General features: G+C 38.9%; 1 protein-coding gene across 14 annotated transcripts in view; it reads left to right on the top strand.

The window, feature by feature from the left end:
• The window catches only part of PARD3 (par-3 family cell polarity regulator), a 496072-nt gene that overhangs the window by 315427 nt on the left and 162062 nt on the right, over positions 1-18583 (top strand). For 9 of the 14 annotated variants that reach the window (XM_038755497.1, XM_038755494.1, XM_038755500.1 and 6 more), the window contains 3 exons: positions 6889-7039; positions 13400-13589; positions 17395-17546. In XM_038755497.1, the coding sequence (XP_038611425.1) occupies positions 6889-7039; positions 13400-13589; positions 17395-17546 (493 nt within the window). The remainder of the gene's footprint in view (positions 1-6888; positions 7040-13399; positions 13590-17394; positions 17547-18583) is intronic. The other 5 variants (XM_038755499.1, XM_038755503.1, XM_038755506.1 and 2 more) reach the window with 2 other exon arrangements.

Here is an 18583-nt window from a genome sequence, read left to right on the forward strand (position 1 = left end):
TGTTGGAATAAAAACACTGAATGTGTCCCTATTGCCCTATAAGGGGCAGTCAGTTAAATTCCCTATTAAATGTCTTTGTGTCGCTTTCATTTCCAAATGTGAATTTGTTAGAAGGAAAGTGATTTAAGGAAAGAAACAGCTGCAATAGGCAGTAATGGGCTTTAATATTCAATATTCCTCCTGGTGTAGTATTGAATCATTTTTACACTTTTCTAGTTATTGCTTTTTCAAAGGACAAAATAAGCATGTAATGTAATTATATCCATAAAATTTTTTGAAACCTCTTAACAAGATTGTTGTGCCTTCTTCCCAGGAGTAGTAGAGGTCCTCTAAATGGAAGGGTACTATTTAATAAGAAGATAGTGTGGGAAAGAAATCCAGTCAATCAATCAATGTTGGTTTTGTTGAGCATGTACTTGGGAGAGTACAATGCAACAGAGTTTGTATACCTATTCCCTGCCCACAAATGCTTACTACACTCTGTTCATTGTGTTCCTTATCTGGATGCTTCCCCTCTTTGTATGAGGGTTGGTGATGTGTCTTTCTGTGTGTATCTATGTCCATATCTGACAGTGTATTAGGCTCTTTGTGTAGCTTTGTCCTATGTGTGCTGGATTTTCTGAGCAACTGTGTGTATTCCACTGGGCAGTCATGAGTGTATAAGAGTATTTTCCTGTAAGTATGTGTTCTTGTGGGCCCAGATATTTCTTTTTTCATGGGACTCTATGTGTGTTTATGTGTGTTTGAATGTGGCATGGTTGTCAGTAATGCTGTCCAAGAGATATCTGGGCTTCTGCTGTTACTGGAGTTTAGTCCGTGGATGTTCTTGGGACCCCCATCCATCTCTAGCCAGCTCTGGGTGTTCACCCTGATTTCCACCCCAATACTGTGGTGGTACGATCCTTATTTTTTTCCCCATACGGCCCATTTGATGCCAGTGGATGGCAACAGTCTAGACTCTGTGGCTGATAGCCTACAGCTTGCTCATGGCTCCTGTCTCTTCCTCCAACTCAGGCCTCGGTGTATGTCAGTGGGCTTGGCTGTGGTAGCAGTAATTCAGGACCTGCAGCTTTCCAGGGTATAATGCTGGTGGCATCTGGAAGGCCAGGGTACGAATGGTAACCTGAAAATGATTGCCTTTCCCTTAGTCATACTCATTTTGGCCCTGGTTAAAATGCCAGCACAAACTCAGCCAAAGGATCATGGCATCCTGCTCACTCCCTTTTCTCTGTTCCCATGAACAGTATTAACCCTGAATTGTTGGTTACCAAATTCCACAACAGTGAGACGGGTTAGAAAGTTCCAAACGAGCAAATAGGGAAAATGTTTTTAGCCAATAAACCGGCCTAGGAAGATGGGCAGACAGAAATTATCCATAGATTCAAGGAGAGATTGGATAAATTCATGCTAGAGTGGTCTACAGTGAGGAAGCATATTGGAGAGAAAAGGAGAAGTTAGATGACCCAGAAGGATTTACATATATTCATGGCCACTAAGTCCATTGTGGAATATTGCAGGAAAAGATAGGGGCGTGATAGAGTGTGCCTAAAATCATATCATGGTTGCCTCTGGCCCTTCTGATTCAAACCTCAAAGTAATATTTCATGAACAAATATGGTGTCTGTATTTGTGTGTGTATTTGTGGTCCCTAAAGAAATGATGAAGGAAGGGAATGAGTAGGTGAGAAATACCTGGCTACAATACCCAAATTGTGTTAAATCTTTCTGCATTACTATGAGAGGTGACAGGGTGGTAAGTTCACAGTTTAGTGATTAACACCCCTGTTATTCTATTAGCATAGACACAAGCCTTGTCCAATTTTGCACTTCCAGATGCATGTGCATGTAGCCACTGTGTACGTTGTAAAAATAGGTGAGATAGATCTGATTGGATTGTCCCCAACGTGCCTGCATTGGCTTGGCTGTATAGTAATTTCATATGCTCTACAGTACACCAGCCCGCTGCTTTGAGGATTCACACTGATGCCTCTGGGAAGTTCCTACCATAGCTTTCCTTTCAGTGCCATTGTTTTCCTATCATGTTTTCTCAGCAGAGAAAATGTGCACCTGCTAAAGGATGATGTCAAATTAGTCTTTTGCAATGAAATGACAATTTAATTTTGTCAGTGTTGTTTTGGAAGATGCAGCCCAGGTGGAAGGAGGGGTGATTTTGACATATTAAAGTTGGCAGTATGCAGATTCAAAGCCAAGAGAGTAATTTTGTATGCTAAAGAAATTGGAAAATGGTGACTTTCTAGTAAGGTTTTAAGTGCCGCCAGTTCTTCTAAACGTGTTCTCGGAGGACAACTTGTGCTGTGCTGTGCATATCTTGTCTTGTGCTGGGCAACTTTTACTTTCAATCAATCATTGGTATTTGTTGACTGCTTACCTTGCATTGTACTAAGCACTTGGGAGAGTACAGTATAACAGAGTTGGTAGCCCCGTTCCCTGCCCTCAAGGATTTTACAGTCTACAGGGGGAGACAGTTATTATAAGAAACTACAGATGGGAGAAGCGACATAATATAATGATATGATCTGCCCATCTGCCCAACTGGTGACATTTCTTTGGTAGTTTCCTGAATGCGTTCAGGTAGGCTAGTTTATCCTATGTAGGGTTAGAGATAGTGATAATCTTCAGGGAAATTGAAATCACTAGGGAAATATAAGGGGCATTATTATTATTACCTTTGCTGTGGAGTTCAAAAAATTGTTATTATTTTGCCATAAAAGTGATTAGCAACATAAATGAACCCTTGGCATTCTGATGTCTTGGAGAAAGAAAGTCACTAAGTATGGGAAAATATAAGGACCCAAAGGGACCAACTTCAAAATATAATATAGGATTTAGGTAAGTAATAGTGGTATGTATTGAGGGCCCACTTCGTGCAAAATGTCATATTAAACCCTTGGGAAAATACAGAAAGAAGGGGTAGGTTCTGTGCCCACAAGTAGCTTCCTGACTTCAAACAGCTTCTCGCTGTGTCATTATCATGATGATGATGGCATTTATTAAGCGCTTACTATGTGACTGTGAGCCCGTTGTTGGATAGGGACCGTCTCTATATGTTGCCAACTTGTACTTCCCAAGTGCTTAGTACAGTGCTCTGCACACAGTAAGCACTCAATAAATACGATTGAATGAATGAATGAATGCAAAGCACTTAGTTATACTAGGCTAGACTAAAGACACTTGAGGTGAAAGAGCGGATTTCAGCTCAGCTTTTCTTTGGAACTAGGCTTTTATTAAAAAAAATGAGTACATTTTGCATTCACATTATTTTCCCTTGTTCATAACGTTTAATATTAACAGTATCCAAATCAGGGAATCACCTGCTTAGGGATAATAAACTCTGAATTGCTTCTCTAATGTGCTCTTACTCTCCTTCAGTTTGTTTTATATTGGCATTCGCTGTGACTGAAACCTCTTTTCTATCCACACAAGTTTACTTCAAACAAGGAGCATTCCTTGTACATATGTTGTACATATTTATGACTCTATTTATTTATTTATTTATTTATTTATTTTACTTGTACATTTCTATCCTACTTGTTTTGTTTTGTTGGTATGTTTGGTTCTGTTCTCTGTCTCCCCCTTTTAGACTGTGAGCCCACTGTTGGGTAGGGACTGTCTCTATGTGATGCCAATTTGTACTTCCCAAGCGCTTAGTACAGTGCTCTGCACATAGTAAGCGCTCAATAAATACGATTGATTGATTGATTGATTGAGCATTCAAGATTTAAAACAAAAATGTGTTTCCCCCGACTACTTTTCCATAGGAATTAAAAGCCATTAGATCATTTGTTAAATATTCATGTAGTTGACTGGGAAATCTTCATTTAAACCCAAGTTTTGAGATGCTAACTAGAATAGAGGAAGGAATCTTTTCCAGGAAAAAGTAAAGGTGGGGTGGGGGGGGGGGGGGCCTCTGTCTTCAAACACAATAATCAGAGAGGTGATCTTAATGTTCTCTCCAGTACAGACTGCAACCATTTTTTCCCTAGGCTAGATGTCTGTGTGATTTTTGTGCAATTCAGAAGTCTAGTCCTGATTCTCATTATTGGATTAATTTTAGGAACCTGTCATAATTGAGCTTTAAATGGGTTTTGTTACCCAGAGAATTGCGCTTTTTATGCAGTTTGGCAGAGTAGTACATTTGTTACACCCACTTAGAGATACGTTGTTATCTTCAGGAAAGTAAGCTATTAATGACAAGGAAGTACCAGAAACAAGAAGACAACAACAAAAGTTTCCAATTACGTGACCAGGAGAATTTAACTTCGTCAGTACCTTAATCTTTCTCACCTCCACCTCCCTCCCTGCCCCAAATACATTGGAAGTTGGTAATACTGTTCTGCAAATTTCATTTCTTTACATCAGGGGTCTTGAATATTATTCAGTTTTCTCTTCAGTAAAGCTGTCATTGTAATCTGCAATTAAGCAAAAAACCTAATAAAACAAATCCTCATTTCACAATTTAAAACTCATGGAGTCTAATTCACTTGCACTGCAAGATGATTATTCTCCTTCAGTTTGACGTGCCTCCAATTGTAATTGTGTTGACCCTTCAGTGCAGTAAATCTCTCTCCTGCTTATCAAACTGCGAGAGATAAGTCTACAGTTCAGAAGGTCATTAAATATTCCATTTATATTAAAGAGATGATAACATCAAACAGAAATAATTTTTTACAGACTATACAACCTCTTCTGAGTAGGGCTCATCTTTTTGAAATGCAGTATGGGTCCTTTTCCTTCCATTCCCCTTCACCTTTCCCCCATATTCTAGCAATACACTAGAACCCAAACGTCATAAAATGTTAGGCTATTGGGTTGCCTTCCTAGCCTCGTTGTGCAGATTGTTATTAAGAGTGTTTTGCAGCTTTGAAGCCAACTTTTTTTCAGGATTTTAATGACATAAATTCCTTTGTCATATTGGATCATGTATAGAATTAAAAGTGATGGTCAGCTATTTTAAAGAACGTTTCAAATTATTTGAATTCCATGCAGTGCAAAGTGACCTGACTGTCTTTGCACAATTAACATAGTGGGTACTTGTTTAACATTCACATTTTTAAAAGTTATTTCCCAGGTTCCAATATATATATATTTATTTATTTTCTTTCCATGCACTGTACTAAGCATTGGGTAGTTAGAAGTTAATCAGGTTGGACACAGTCGACATCTCACTTGGGGCTCAAAGTGTTAATCCCCATTTTACAGACAAGGTAACTGAGACACAGATTAGTAAAAGTTACTTTCCCAAGGTCACAGGAGATGTGTTGGAACCGGGATTAGAACCCAGATCATCTGGCCAGGCCCCTGCTTTGTCACTAGGCCACAGTACATCTCTGTTCTCCTCTGCGTAATTGATATCCGATCCTTGCAGCTTCACAAATTGAAATTTAATGACCTACATTTAAATTCCCATAATATTTTATTTGCATTTCAAAGATGGCCAAACGATTATACTGAGGTAATGATGATGAAGCAATCACGAACCATTTTCCTATTTTGGAAAGATTATTAGATAGCTCTTAGTGTGAATAAATATGAGTAGCAATCTGAAGATCCTAATAAAGTTAAAGTATCAGTTCACCAGTTCATTTAAAAAGAATCATCTAAATGTCCCCCCTACTTGCCTGTATTTTTTATACATCCACTTTCATTTGTTTTGTATGTTTTTATTCCGTGAAGCTGTTTAAACAAAGTCAGCAAAGTCCTTACAATGAAGGCATTTCAGCATCATGCATAGTATTAGTGATTGTCTGTATGAAACTCAGTGATGGAACCTGGTTCGCATTTCCAAAAAAGAAGCAAAAAATTTGAGGGTCAAGACTTCTACCTTACTCTGATGTGCAGGAGCACACTTCCCTTCACCAGAAAGGGTTTAGCTTCAATTTATCTGCATTTCAAATACCTCAAGGGCCATACATAAAGGAGGCAGTCAACAGATAATAATAATGATCACAATAACCCAGATTTTTCATACCGAATTCTGGAAATTGTCCTTTTTTTAAGACCTGCAGAATCCAGTTTCTGAGCCTGCAGAATCAGAGAGCAATCCCTTTTAAAAATAATAATAATAATAATAAATGTTATTGGTATTTGTTAAGCGCTTACTATGTGCCAAGCACTGTTCTAAGCACTGGGGTAGATACAGAGTAATCAAGGTTGTCCCACGTAGGGCTCACAGTCTTCATCCCCATTTTACAGATGAGGTAACTAAGGCACAGAGAAGTTAAGCGACTTGCCTAAAGTCACACAGCTGACAAGTGGCGGAGCCGGGATTAGAACCCACGACCTCTGACTCCCAAGCCTGTGCTCTTTCCACTAAGCCACGCTGCTTCTCATGTCCATTTTAAAATATTGTCCATTTTATCCAGTATAAATGCTTCAGGGTTCACTAAGTTGTCTTTCAAGATGGGAAATGTTCCGGGAAGTTCACAAGAAGAAAAAAGAAAGAAAAAGTTGAGCTCCTGAAGGGATAGGGGCAGCAACTCTTGGTCAGGAACTTTCACTCCACCTTGATGGCTCTGCATCTACTGCTCCAAGAATTCTGAACAGTTTTCATCATTCATCTTAAGATGCTAAGCCGTTTCTGAAACTATGCAGCAAGATAAAACAAGAGTGAGGTGCTTTTAATATATTTCTTCTGCTGAGAGGGTTGAAATCTTGACAGTTCTCCATGGGAGGGAGATGGTAAAGTTGCAATGAAAGTTCATCATTAAGCAGAACTGTCACCACACATTATAATGATATAGGTTGCAAAGTTTTAGCTCATTTGGAAGCCATCCGGGTGCAGGCCGAAGGCCAGTGGTTATAGTGGCCCCATGCTGTTAAATAGACCTTCATTACTGATTCTCTTCTTTCCCCACTCCTATCTCTGTAGCTCAAGTCACCTGGGGCGTCCTCTGGGCCTGAGCTTCCCATCGAGACTGTGCTGGATGACCGGGAACGAAGAATTTCCCATTCCCTCTACAGCGGGATTGAGGTCCTTGATGAATCTCCCACGAGGAATGCTGCCCTCAGTAGGATAATGGGTGAGTCAAGCAGACTGTGCTCACCAGAGCTGGTTTGGTTACTTTGTATTGTTCTCTGAAGGGTCCGATTATGTGTGAGTTGTTCATCCCGGAAGGGGCAGTGGGTTTCTCGAAAGCAATGGAGAAGGCTTGATGCGAAGGCAGTGAGGCAATACGTGGATTGCAAACGAGTTTCGGAGTCCATATCAGGTAGCAGAATCATTTTAAAACCGTTTTCTGGTTTGTGAGGAGGGGATCGTGTATTTTACATTAACCAGTTTGGATTGACTAGTATTTTTGTCAAAATGAAAATTCAACAAAAATAGCTAAATTAGGTTCATGAATAGTGTCTGAGCATTGATTGAGTTTTGCTTTAACTCTTCTTAGGTTAAAAAAAAATTGTACCACGTTGCAGACTCGGGTAATTTGTACAGCGTGGCTCAGTGGAAAGAGCCCGGGATTGAGAGTCAGAGGTCATGGGTTCTAATCCCAGCTCCGCCACTTGTCAGCTGTGTGACTTCGGGAAAGTCACTTACCTTCTCTGTGCCTCAGTTACCTCATCTGTAAAATGGGGATTGAGACTGTCAACCCCACATGGGACAACCTGATCACCTTGTACCCCCCCAGCGCTTAGAACAGTGCTTCACACATAGTAAGCGCTTAACAAATACCATTATTATTGTTATCATTAATAGTATTTTCCCCCCATTTTATTTGGATTTCTACTTTGCAGGCACTAGTTTTAAATTCTTACAACTCATTTTCTGCATCCTTTGTTTGGATCCAGCAACACACTGTCTGCATGGCCCCCAGTGGATAATGAGGTTATTAGCACTTGCTCTGCAGCAACTCAGCTTTCTCCAAGCACAGCCAGTTAATAAAGACTTGCCTTGCCACAGGAGTGGCTGGATTTTCTGAGTAGCTCATCATGGGATTAGCTGGTGAGGGTTTTCAAATTTAAAAACACAAGAAGCTGCTTGATTAAAAAAGCACCTGGCATGAAACATGTATTGCTAGAATGTTGTACAAGATTAATTGTATGGAACCGCCATTGGATTCCATGTCATTTTCAGAACATTTGACATGTGTGTTCAGGAGTCAATTTTTCCTTATGAAACTGGATTGAAACAGGGTCAAATGGAGTTTTCTGTTCCCCCTTTCATCCCTTAGGGAGGTTGTAAATGTCTAGAAGATGTAAAATCCACACTTTCTTGTCTTCTCATTGCTAGAAATTGTATATACCCCATCTTCTCTATTGCTTGGTAAATATTTTGCTTTTGGCCTTTTCAAAGTATGTGCCGGACATTTGGTGGGTAAATATTGTTCTGTTCCCTCAGTGGAAATATAACACTTTTCCCTGACATGTGTGTTAATGAGCAGTATATGTAAAATATTTTGAAGGACAAGCCCTGGTGTGTGAGAGCATGCATGTGTGTGTGTCTGTGGGTATACAAAGTGATACACTGTAATTTCCCCTTTATTATAGGAACATAGGATTTGCCATACCAGATCAGGCCATTGGTCCATCAGTTCCGGTATCCTGCATCCTGCCTCCAATCCCTGATGCTTCAGAGGAAGGCGAAAAACCCAATTCACCTAGTTGCATTTTGAAATGCTGTATAAAGGGGCTGGGGATTCCTGCCTCCCCCCCTTCAGGCTAATAATCCCCCTTAGCACTGAAGCACATGGCTTCATTAGCTTTGCCTTGCATTAACCAAGAACGCTGGGTGGCTTTTCTTTCCCCCCCGCTTCTCTTTCAGAGCTATAATGGGCATCTTAAAATCCAGATATTTCCTGTGGCTGTAAATTCCCTGAGCTGTCTGTATGCTGTGTGATGTAGCGGGCCTCCTCTCATTAGTGTAAAATGTGGAGGCAGTCCTGCCGGCCTCCCATTTTTGTATTATGGGGCAATGTTAAAGAGGTTGCTGTGGCTAGTTCCATCTCAGATTTAACTGACTCTCAAATCTGAACATTTTATGATGGTTTTTCTAAGATCCATTAGAAATTTGGGATACTGAGTGGCTTCCTTAAAACTTTCTAGATAAACTCTTTATTCTGTAAACCAGCATTTGAGACCAACTTCTTGTTTTCAGGAATCCCGTAAAATAAGGAAGGCTATTTATAAGAGCAATAGGAACCAGGACCACAAACACTTCTGGAGTATGTTGCATGGAGAAACCCAGGAAACATAAAGTGCAGCAGCTACAGAAACATCAAGTTACTAATTGGTCAATAAACCCCTACCTAAACAGTGATAGTGATATTTGATTCATACTGTGCTTGGGCACGTGGAAATTTCCACAAAGCCAGAACAGTTTTGGTCTGCTCCTGGTAGAATCAAGTCTTGAAGAGTACCCAATTAAGATAATACGACTCACTCCGGATCTCAATCAGAATTCAGAGTAAATTGTATTTGGGTTGAAATTCTGGCTGGTCAGATTGAGGGTTTTTTGGAGAACAGGAAGAATTCTCCCATGGAATTGATTTGATTGTTTCAGGCTTCCAAGGAAAATGATGAAACTAAATTCCGTAAACAGCCAGTCTGCCTGAGCCATTCACAGAGCTCCTCTGAATTGGAGGTCAATGCAGGTGGCCTCAGTAGAGAGAGATACAACTGCAGAAAGGAGGGGGTTGGGGTCTATGCTGTATCCATGAAAAATCTTGTCCTTCAAAAAAAGGTCAAGTGTGTCTTACCGTTCTAGCAAATGGTGTGACTTATGGCCTTCGGAGTTGCTTAGCTGGTAGGCAATTTGACCTAGTTCCGGCTCTGTAAGGCTAAAAGAGCAGATGACACCCCTAGCCGATGGCTTACATCAATACCGCACAACTCCCAAGGGGTTTTCCTCGTGTTTGGTATATCCCCCTCATTTTCCAAATATGACTTTCCTTTTATCATTCTAAATTCAGATATTGGCGAAGTGGCTCTTTGCATCCATATAAAGGTCACCTTCAATAAGAATACTCAGGACTGTGGTTTCCTGGTAGATTAAACAAAGTACTCTGAAGTCCTGGTGCTGACCTTTGGGAAGTCTTATCTGTTCATACACTCAGCGTCAAGTAAGAAGTGGGTATAAAACCAGTAAAGGAATGATCACACGTTGAAGGTGAAGAGGTAGAAGAATAAATCACTCCAATTAGCACCGTCTCGGGATGCCAGCAAAGCATGGTCTCTGAGCAAAAATAGGGCCCTGGATTTTTCTAACCTTTCTTTACCTCATAGAAAAACTATTTTCCTATTCTGAGAAAACAGTTTCTGTGGCATCTTATCCTAGCATTTCATCTTCTCAGTCACTTAATCTCTCAACTCACCATGAATTTTAAAAGTTTTTGTGTTTCGCGTATTTGCCTCTTGTCAAAAACTGAACTTTGAAAAAAGAAAAATGAATGTTCTTATTTGCTTTTCTGTGTGATTAAAAATCAAAGAGAACCATTTCTGACTTGCTGTAGCTATTTTCCTTGGTTAAGCTTGGTGCTTATAATACCATACAGTGCTGCTTTCTATGTAAATTGTTCCCACTGAATAAACATTTAGGAGAAGGTTAATCTCACATCTTCCAATTTCCCTTGCACTCTGAAAGTGATCTGAATCTTCATGATCGAAACAGTTAGAGGTGATAGTGCCACATTGTAAACCGGCACAGAGGCTGAAGGTAGAAAGTTTGCACTTCACAAAGCAATGCAACTGTGAGACTTTTGCTCTCGACATAAGTTGTAATAGATAATCAAGGAATCCTGTGCTAGTCGGCACCTACTCTGCCTTTTGCTTCTAATTGCTGTTGATTATTAAGGGCCATTATTCAGTCTCCTTTAACAACAACTGCAGAGGAAGAAATTGGAAAATAACGCTATATTACTGTATTCACAGTGAGGGGCACATCCTGCTATTGATTCATGTTCAGAACTTCTATTGATTTCAGTGGGAGTTCTCGACGGTACAGTTACACACTGTGGCTCTTATGGGCTCATAGTCTGAAAAACTCACTAAGGGTATGCATTCTGTAATAGGTCTCTTCCTGGAATAGTCTAGGTGAACTTTGAAGTGGAGTATTTTAGGCTAGATGTACATTAACACTATGAACATTAACCTTTCCATCCCCAAAATGATAGCTGGGCAAAGCATGGCTTTTCATGCAAACAGCACACATTCTGGCAGTGATCAGTTTTTCGCCAAGCAATATTCAATCCTTGTAATCATTTGCACTTTTTAAAAAAATGATGTATCGTAAGGGAGTACAAGTTGGTGAGGACTGCAAGTGTGTCTTCCTGAGTCTACTAATATCACTGGAGTTAATGAGCATTTGGTCTCCTCTGAGCCCTGGAATAGGAAGCTAGATTGAATGTGTTTGAAAAGAAAAGGGAATGTGAAACACATAGTCTTTGCTATTCATTGGTAACAGGGGTATGTATGATGAAAATTAGTTTATATTTATGAAGGGCTTTGATCATGAAACATCCTTTAAAATTAAACAACAATTACCTATATGAAAAAAGTAATTCCGAGGAGCATGCAGAATGATAGAAACCGATTGATTCTAGCTCCTAAATGTCGTTGTTTTTTTAAAGGAACATTAGGCCTGAAAAGATGTCAAATTGTGCCTGCTTTTAACCATTCTCATCTTTAAGATAATCTTTTGAGACACCTTGCAAACTTTTGGTTTTTGTGGGGACAAGTTTAAAAGTACTTCTCCCTTACCCAACCCTGAGCAATGGGATTTAATTTAATTAAAGTAAAGACATTCTAAGTTGTAATATAGGTCTCTGTTCTTTGTGCTATCCTCCGAGTGTGTTTTTTAATAAATCAACTGGTGTACAAAATATATGTCATTTCAATGATATTTGCAATCCAGGAAGGTAAAAATAGATGTTTCATTAGAAGAAAAAGTATGACTGGAAATTGAGAAGTGAGTTATAGATGAGTCCATGACAATTACGGACCCCTCCCCTTCCGCTGTTTTCTATTACTTGAATGTGTAGCCATTGCGTAGCATGTTGTGCAAATTGCTATAGTATTTGTGTGAAGCCCAGACTGAAAGAAGCAGAAGGTAACACTGGGAGTGGAAGGCAGGTAGTGTAGAGAGGGGAATGCAGGAGCAATGCAACAGATAGATCTGCAATTTAGCTACTCCAGTGAATAAACACCACACTTCCAAAATGTTGTGAGCCCATCCCCAGATTTGTTCAGTGTGTACAATATGCCAGGGACTGTTCTAAACGCTGGGCCAGATAGCAGGTAATCAGGTTGGATCCAGTCCTGTGCACATGGGGCTCAGAGTCTTAATCCCCATTTTACAGATGAGGTAACTGAGGTGCAGAGAAGTCAAGTGACTTGCCCAAGGTCACACATCAGACAAGTGGCAGTGTCAGGACTAGAACCCAGGTCCTTCTGATTCCCAGGCCCGTTCCTGGGCCGTATCCACTGGGCCATGCTCCTTCTTTGGTTCCTTTGGTGAAAATCCCTACAAATTCCCTCGTTCACCCACTCAACTACAGGACCTCCTGATGCAGAGAAAGCAGGCAAGAAGTTTATCTGAAAGACTAATTCAGGTACCTAAGTGCATTTTCCTCTCTAAATTGGTCATTGTAGAGGGCCGTGTTCTTTTGCTTAGCAAAAAAAGTAATAAATCTTAACTTGAGAAGCCAATCCTTTTTGGTGATGACTTAGTTGTAAATGTAAAAGGACTTGGAAATCTCCTGGCAATAGGCCCTGTTAAGGTACAAAGTGATTGTGTTTTTTTCTGAAGGTCAAATAGAAAAAAAAAAATCTATCTCATGTCAGCTTTGAAAAATATTGCATCCAGTTTCAATTTTTCTCCTGTAACATTTTTTCTTCTGCTCTTTTTTTTCTTAAAATGCTCGAGACTTTATCTGAAATTGACAACTCAGCCGAAACAGAAATTATTGAGTTTAATTGTGCCTTTCTGTGACCCTTGCTTCTATGTGTATGCTTCTATGTGTATGTGTTTAACTGATTGTATTATTTTATTTTAAATTCACTGTATTTGATTTCTACTATAAGCAAGACAAGTTCTGGTGTGATTCATGAGTTACTCTTTTGTTAATAAGTTACTGGTTATATAAAAAATTCCCCTTAGATTGTTTTTTTGCTTGAAAAGGAGCAGATTTTTTTTCTTCTTGCACACCTCTCCTTAATGTGGAACTGATGACAGTAGTTATTTTAGGTGCCCAATTTTTTTCGTTCTCTCATCACTTTTAAAACTTCCCTCTATATTCTGGTATCTCTGAAGAATTAACAGTACAAGTAATTACATTGTGCTCTGTCACGCCGATTAGGCATAATCTATTCTAATAAGCACTATTAATATGGCATAGTCCTCAGACCCCCATTGACAATTTATCTCCTCTCTTTTCTATTCTATGCAGGTAAATACCAGCTGTCTCCAACAGTGAACATGCCCCAAGATGACACTGTCATTATAGAAGATGACAGACTACCAGTACTCCCTCCACATCTTTCGGACCAGTCGTCTTCCAGCTCCCATGATGATGTGGGATTAGTAACAGCAGATGCTGGACCCTGGGCTAAAGCCACAATTAGTGATTCCGCAGACTGGTAAGACCACAGCCCAGGCCATAAAAAGAATGGTTAATTGCAGTCACTTTTTTTTCTTTGTAAATGGTTTATCACAGTGAATATTTAATCACTGAGCTTTTAAACTATGCTCCCTGCCTCCCCTCCCCATTATTTTCACACTATTATCAGTCTTTCAAGGAAGGAATCCGAGGTAAATTTATTAGGCTTTCATTAGCATTTTGAATGGGGTACTTAACAATTTGGAAACAGTGAAATTTGTTTGCAAGTTTTTCCAAGCAATCAGGAGAAAGTGGTTCTGAATTGATTAAGTGTTTCGATTTCGGTTAGTGGACATACACCCAATCCGTAACTTCAGAAGTCAGTAAAAAAAAGGAAAGGAGAAAAATGAATAGTTTATAGATAAAGTATTCAGACTGAACGTCCTCATACATCTTTTAGACTGTGAGCCCACTGTTGGGTAGGGACTGTCTCTATATGTTGCCAACTTGTACTTCCCAAGCGCTTAGTACAGTGCTCTGCACACAGTAAGCGCTCAATAAATACGATTGATTGATTAGGTGTTTAGAAAAGGTCTGTTGAGGTTTCCTTGCATATACAGGAAGTTATCTTTGAAAACGCAAGGGAGATGCCACTAGCAGTGAATGCTGTTGGTCTTTGTTCTGTTGATATTGTATATTACTCATATATTTATTCTATTGACTTGTGCATAGTGTGTTCTCTTATTGATCTGTTTGTTTGCATCTAGGAAAAGATATTGAGCAGATACATAATACTTGTATGTGGAATTGCCCATTAATTTGCAAGCCTTGTAATTGTGTACATCAATAAGCAAAATAAAAAGTCCCTCAAAGGGACCCTCCTAAGGTTGTAGTGATAATTAATGCCAGCAGTGCGAAGTATTATACCAGAGTGTTCCTATTGCCCCATCTCTGGAGCCTGTTGTGTCTGGATGCATCAGCAAGATTTCATTTAAGCGGTGGGGAATTACCCCTTTCCTTGACTTGCTGCAGTCAGCACTTTCTTTTTTTCCCCCTCCATTGGTTTAATATTGTGTAGTTGATGCCCAGGGAATTGTCATTGCTGCTTCCAACCGTTATTTTAATGATGATCATATAGAGTATCTTTTTTCTTCACATTTCTTCCCTATTAATACTGCAGCTGTTCCCTCAGAATAGTTTCACCTGTTATTTAGGCCTTGAGAAGTCCATCTGTAGTTCAGAAAGAAGGAAGTTTATTACTGAATATATGAAATTTTAAAAATAGAGCCACACTTGATACCGAACAATAATAACTTAACTCTGAATTTTTAGCTGAATGGAGGGAGAAAAAAACTACAGTACAACGTAAAAAAACATTTGAAATCTACAGATGCTTTTACATTTACCATTGTGGTACATGTGTTTTTCACAAAATGAAAGTAACGGTAAAAAAAAAAAAATAGGAATTCGGATTTGCAGTATATATCTTGGGGAAAAGCCTTTAAAGCCCTCTATGAAAAATTGTTGAGATCTTTAGTACAACGATAGGTAACAGACCATATCCGTTTGTGCCTTGTAAGGCACCCTATATGTAAATAATAGACAGCAGCAGAAATAGATTTTTACATTAATTTTCTGCTGCTAATAGTTGAAGGAAGACTTGTAAAATGAAGGTGCAGGTATGATTTTGCTGGAAGGCAAACGGGGTAAAGCTAAGAATATGGACGAAGGGTTATCTAAACAAGAATGGCAGCTGTTCTGAATCACAGCAGAAAATGTAAGCTTTTCCAGCCTGACAATATCTCCCTAATCCTTGATGAAAATGTTATGAAAACAAAGGGGCAATAAGGCAGGATTAATAACTGGAATTTTAATAACATTCAGGGTCAGAATACGGTTACATTCTTTAAAGAATCAGCTGTCATTCTAGCAGTTTTATTTGTTAAATAAGCTAGTTCATAGTATATTGTTTTTGGCTTTCGTCAGTTGGGGTGATAAGAGTTAACTGTAATGTGTCCCTTAGAACTATTTAACCATTGTAAGACATATTTAACTGTTTTAAGATGCGCCTAGATGCGCAGACAAACTCATTGGATTTTGAAGTTTTTTGTGTTTACCATACAATTATCAGTTGTTGCTGGTGAAATACATTCGTGAATAGAATTTTAATTTGAAAGCTAGAGAAATATAGTACATTAACAGTAAATATGAATAAAGCTAATGGTTTAATGGCCCAGCTCTTCTTATGACAATACAACTAGTGAAGGTCATGGCACGTGCCTTTATAATTTTAGTAAAGAAAATCCTCAAATACTTTTGGTGGCCTGGATCTCCCATCAAATTGGAATCTATCACCAGCCAATTAGGAGTTTTGTATTCCTGAAATAGTTTAAAGCCCATTTTATTTCCTTTCCTTTTTTTTTTGTTTGGACTAAACTGTTCTTTGCCTCATAAGGGAGATTGCACTAAGCATATCTCCTAAGCATCAGATTTAAGATATCATAGTAGAACAAAGGAAAAGTCAAGGGAGTCAAATTCTTACCGTCTCTATTTTAAATTGATCATTAGCATCAGAATCACAGCAAAGTGGTGTGATGCTCAAAGTATGTTCTGACTTGTCATTCCTAGATGCTAACTAAATTAAGGAGGACAGCATCTTGAATTGGTCACCTCAAGATTTTTATTGGGTTTGGAAAAATCCAAGACTCCATGTACTGCCATTTCCATTATTTTAATAGTTGAGGTTTGCAGAGGAGTTTTTGTTTGTTTTGTTTGGTTTGAGTTTTTTTTGTTGTTGTTGTTAGGTTCATTTGTTGTCTGTTCCTCAGCAGAGAGCAGCAGTACTAATCTGAAGTTCTCTTTAGTCTCATTCTCAGAATAATTCTTGGTAAATATTAAATGATTAATTTGTGAATGTGTCTCTAGGATAAATCCCAGAGTCCTAAATAAAGCAATGTTGGCCCCATTAAGGAATGAGAAACTTGGTCAGAAGGCCCAGTCAGGTTGATGGATGGAATCCAAAAGTAGTCATACTCCTGACTCATTCTGAATGTACAGTGGCACTTGGATTTCAGATGTTACACCAACAGCAAGGCAGTGTTGCCCTTAGTAATGTAGTAACGATATTTATTAAGTACTCGCTATGTGCAAAGCACTGTCCGAAGCACTGGGAAAGTAATACATGGATAAGATATAGACATGGCCCCTGGCCCCAAGATGCTCACAATCTAAAACTGAAGTGGGAAGGGGTAGTTGGGGACAGACTGTGAGCCCGCCGTTGGGTAGGGACCGTCTCTACATGTTGCCAACTTGTACTTCCCAAGCGCTTAGTACAGTGCTCTGCACACAGTAAGCGCTCAATAAATACGATTGAATGAATGAATGAAAATACAAAAGCCATATATGGATTCCAGGAAGTCATTTCTTTTCAGGTCCTTTTCTTATAATCAAGAAAAGTGATGGAAAATGTCCACAGAGGAAGCTCGTGTGTTCTGCCCATCATTATCCATATAAAACCAGCTTTTGCATAATCCACACTTCTGAGTGCTGAGATCTGTTTCAGTTTGGGGCCAGTAATTATAAAGTGGAATTTTGTTTTTAGGTCAGGACACTAGAAACAGATCTCTTTCCCACTCTTTAATTCCATTCCAGTCAAAAATAGCAAGCTGGTTGGAAGTCAGGGAGCAGACTCCCTTTTTGAGACTTTATTTCTGTTTTTTTTTAATTCCTCTCTTTCTAGTCCCAAACATTCTGTTGAAGACCAAATTTCTGTGGGGAATAGACATCACCTAAAGTGCTGCGTGATCTTAATTTATGCACATTTATTTATTCCTTCTCACCCGCAGCACCCTGAGTCCAGACGTCGATCCAGTTCTTGCCTTCCAGCGAGAGGGATTTGGACGCCAGAGTATGTCAGAAAAACGCACAAAGCAATTTTCAGATGCCAGTCAATTGGATTTCGTTAAAACACGAAAATCAAAAAGCATGGATTTAGGTAGTGAGTACAATCTCCATGAATCTCTGTCTGAACAAGGTTTAAATGCTTTAAAGATGAACTTGATTTCCCGAATGCAGTGCACCATGTCTGTCTCTTAGAGAGAATGAAAATAAAATGTGGTGTTTTGGCATAAATTTGCGTAACTGTGAATTTGGAAAAACTACATCACTCACGAGTGGCATATTTACATGATACGTAATATGCTAATGTATATGTGTTTGTTTAAGGGAGAACACACACAAACACATGCACATGTGCAATTACACCACATTTCTCATTATGGTGGAAAAATAATTTAGAACTAACTCAACTATGACAACTCAATTATATTGATAAATTCCGTGGTTTTTAACGTAGGGAAGTATGTTGTGGAGAGGCACCATTATCTCAATCCATGTCTAGAATCTGATTAATATAGAGTATTTTCCTCTGTGCTATCCTTGAGCCTAGTTTCATTGAAAATATTAGATACCGATGATCTCATGAATTATGCAAAGTTAAAGTAATAGTTTGGTAGATCATGTTTTGCAAAAATTTGGTTATAGTACCTAAGAAGAGAAATTAAAAGCTGTCATTTTTCAATCAGACACAATCACAAATAAAAGGTCTAAATATTTGGGTGGCTTCAAAATCAGAACACAAAGCAAATAAAATAATAATTTACTGCTAATCTGTCAATTGTGATTTAAAAGACCATCATTAATCAAATGCAGCCTATTCATGCTATTCCGAGTTGGTTGTGGATATTTTAAAACTAAAAGCATTAATCTCTCGTGTGAATAAAAAGTGTATCTGTAAATTTTGTGATGCCTTGCCTTGGCTAATTATGGTATGTTAACATGTAATAACACGTGTCTGTGATATATGAAATGACTGACAAATTGCATGATGGCACTACCATTTTACTGAAGAATGTTTGCTTGGTGTTGCTTATTATTTGCATGAAATAGGGCATTTGCCCCCTAACTGGGAAAAAATTGGAATGGTTCTAGCATGTGGAATGTGGGCACTAACTGGGCTAACCATTTTACATTTAC

Source organism: Tachyglossus aculeatus, chromosome 13, assembly GCF_015852505.1.
Source record: "Tachyglossus aculeatus isolate mTacAcu1 chromosome 13, mTacAcu1.pri, whole genome shotgun sequence".
In the NCBI taxonomy this organism is placed as follows: Eukaryota; Metazoa; Chordata; class Mammalia; order Monotremata; family Tachyglossidae; genus Tachyglossus; species Tachyglossus aculeatus.